Below are 3,478 nucleotides of genomic sequence, written 5' to 3'. Positions count from 1 at the left end.
CTCTCCTCCCTTCCCCTCCCCTCAGCCCGCGAAGTCCAAAATATCTCTACAGACTTCTTTTTCTCCTTTCTCATATACAAAGCCAAGCGCTTCCTAGTCAACCAACTGTGCAAAACCCACCCTCCAAACCCAACTCATTTTTGTCTCAACTAGCCCTGAATTTTCTTCTTTCTCTCTTGTTTCATTCTCCCCCCTTTTCCTTCTCCTCCATTCCATCACCAACACATCTAAGCCACCCCATCTGGTTCAGAGAAGAAGAAATAGTTTGGTAAGCTTGACAGAAAAGCTGCAAATGGATAATCAATTTGCCTTTAGAGAAAAAGATTGGGTCATTTTTCAGTTCTGGAAAAACTAAGCTTCTCTAAAATTACAAAATAACCGAGAAACAGAGAAGCAACCTCAAGCATACTTCCGGCTTCTGCTGAAAAAAATCAGAAAAATAGCTCTTTAGAAGTTGAAGCAGGCAAAGAAAACACTCAAACAAATTCAAGCGTTGAGAAAGAAAAAACACGAATACTATCAAGTCGAGCATCAGGCTCGCCTTTCTTAGCTTGATTGACAACCCTAATCCTCTTTCCACACCTCACCTCCCACACCCATAATTCATGCAACAACAGTAATCACTCCAAAGTCACAGTCGCAAAAGGAGGCAATGGTTCATGGGCAAAGAATCAGTGGCCTAATTGAAAGAAAGCCTATTACCTCATCACATTCAAGATGTACTCTCATTATTTGCAAGGTGAAAGGTAAGAAAGCATGATCTTGAAAAATTCATCGATTATCCAGACTATGCCAAAGGTCGATAGACTCTTTCTAAGGGTATTTGAGTCATATTGAAATCAACCACCCAATAACTCACTTCCACCCCAGCCAGAAATAGGTTGGCAGTGAATACCCAAACTTGACCATCTTTTGCTCCTCAAGTCTATGTCATTTAGACACCAGTGAGTTAGCAGTAAGGGTGGCAGTGGCAGTGGCAATGGCATTTGCTATGGAGGAAATTTCCTGTGATAAGTGACTCACCCACCCAGGTTTATACCAATGACAATAAACACTTTCTAGAAAATATATGCTAGCAGAGCAAAATTCATTAGGGGCTTGGAAACCTCTGACGGTACTAGCAAAAACACCCCGTGAGAGCCACTTGCGGAGCTATAAGTTAATTGGTGTTACCTAAATCAACACCTGGGGAATTTCTCTTTGAACTTTAGAGAAGGTAAAATATATTCACCCCTTAACTTTAATAACTATCACGGACTAATGAGTTGGGTTTATAATCAATTTACTCAACTAAGTACCAAATTCATGCAGTGAAACAAAGTAATACACATTGAGAAATGGGAAACACTACCAACGCTTATCAAACCTCATGTAAAAAAGAATTATCTTCACATCCGGGCACCATATATATAAATTGATCAATAGAAAGAAAGCCCTAAAACCTCCAGAAAATTTGATAAGCAGAGACATAAAGAAGATCGATCCTCATCAGCCATTAATGGTATTATCTACAATTATTAATAAAAGCCTTAGAACTTGCCCGCCAGAAGCTTGAGCATCCCGACCACACCGTAGATCGTCTGAATTTTAGGAACTCGAAGCGAGTTGCATTGCGGTATTTCATCTGTACAGAGGAGACCAGAAAAAGAGTTTACACGCGAAGTAACACAAGCCCCCCCCGCAACATCCAACACATAAACAACACTATCAGAAATACTGAAACATGAATGAAATTACCAATATGACTCATGGATCCATCGAGGCGACTTATAGCCAGGAAAGACGCAGAAGAGCCATCGGTGGGTTCCACCACGTATTGATCCGGGAATTCCCATAGCCGCATTTTGTTGTACAGCTTCTGGGCAGGATCTGCCTTGTCCATCATATCAGTACTACGGCTGGAAAACCAAAAATAGAACTGAATTCAGTTCGATCCGCTGCAGAAAAATGAAAAACCCAAGAAATCATTCGAGCAATCTTACAGAGACGAGCAGAAATGCAAGTGAATCGAAATGGGAGAACGATCCGACAAAATTCTTGATTTAAGTTGGCTAAAGCCGATTTAATAATTAAAAGTTTTTGGACATGGAATGGGTCAAATGAGGGAGACGTCGAGTAATTTGAGGGGTTTGAGAAGTGAAGAGAGGCGTGACGAAGGGAGTATATTGGTTTGCGCGGACACACTCACAACGGAATTAACAGAAAATGCCGCAGAATTTGGTTGCTCTCTCCCATGGCGGACTCCAAAATATGCTGTGGACTAATCAATAAAGTTTCTTTTTTTCTTTTTTTTCCCAGGACTAAAATGCTCAAACAAGACACTAAGGCCCAATTAAGACATTAACATTAATCGATTTGGGGAAATTACACTTTTTAGTCTTCAAATTATACTATTTATTCAATTTTAATTTTTAAGTAGAGATGGCAATTACCCCAATATTTTAAGACCCTTACCCGGATTTGGATCCATCCTAATTCGGGTAGATTTGGTATTGATTTTGAAGGGGCCGAGTCCTTAACATTGGGATCCCAATAAAAGGATTTTGTGTCGAACCTGCGTCCTACTCCAAATTTTATTTATATTTATTATTTATTGTTCATATGTGATATATTAATAATTATATATATATATATGAATTTTTAAATAATTTTACATATTCCCATTAAATAAAAAATTAGTTGATGAGAAAATTAACAATTTAGATGAATGAATATTAAGGGTTTGTATTATAATGTTTAATGATAATTTCTTTTATACGTAAATATATGATATAGTATAATGTTTTTTCGGTGTGCATGCCAAAACCGCAGCGCCGTTTCTAAATGTTGGATGTCTATCTACTTTAATGACTAGTTTTTTTATATTAGACTCTTGTAGATCTCGTAAATGAGTAAATCAGGCTTGCGTTTTGAATACAAATACAGTTTTTTATACGGTTGGGCCCCTTTTTTGAATAATCACTTTTGGGGTTAGATTCCATCAAAACTACATCTTGATAAAAGCTACAGTTTTTTATGCGGTTGTACCTTTAATTCCATTGCAATTATTTTTCATCTAATTTCATGAAATAATTTTATAAATTCATACATAAACCTTAAAAATAAGGGAGTTTTGAAATTTAGCTACAAGTGGTGTTTCGCGTAGAGGGTGTTTGTAAGAGTTTATACTTTATTGTAAGAGTTTATACTTTTTCAAAAATGGTTAATTGTGGATACGTGATTAAAATGTAAAAGTTGTGAGTGTTTGAAAATAATAGTTATAAGTAGAATAAAAGTTGATGTGGAAATGTTCGATAAAAAGAATTGATGTATTACGATGATAAATGGGTAGATTTTAGCTATTATTAGAATGAAGCATTTCTAAAATATATAAATAATAGTTAGGGAATGAGAGTGGTGGTACATGCCTTAGAATGTGGGAGTTCAATGGGCTACACACGAGGTAAATATATAGTAAATTTCTTGTTTTTCACATTTT

The 3,478-nt window shown here is 36.7% G+C and overlaps 1 protein-coding gene across 1 annotated transcript in view; it reads right to left on the bottom strand.

Moving 5' to 3' along the window:
* LOC105162737 (phosphoinositide phosphatase SAC6) overlaps positions 1–2,332 on the bottom strand; it is a 21,742-nt gene extending 19,410 nt beyond the window's left edge. Inside the window, exons 1-3 of the mRNA XM_011080858.2 lie at positions 1,983–2,332; positions 1,738–1,898; positions 1,541–1,624 (exon numbers count right to left, since the gene is read on the bottom strand). Of these exons, the coding sequence (XP_011079160.1) occupies positions 1,541–1,624; positions 1,738–1,885 (232 nt within the window). The 5' untranslated portion in view covers positions 1,886–1,898; positions 1,983–2,332. The remainder of the gene's footprint in view (positions 1–1,540; positions 1,625–1,737; positions 1,899–1,982) is intronic.

Source organism: Sesamum indicum, linkage group LG1 (assembly GCF_000512975.1).
Source record: "Sesamum indicum cultivar Zhongzhi No. 13 linkage group LG1, S_indicum_v1.0, whole genome shotgun sequence".
In the NCBI taxonomy this organism is placed as follows: Eukaryota; Viridiplantae; Streptophyta; class Magnoliopsida; order Lamiales; family Pedaliaceae; genus Sesamum; species Sesamum indicum.
Note: the sequence above shows the minus strand (reverse complement) of the source record. Positions and strands in the feature narration are given on the sequence as shown.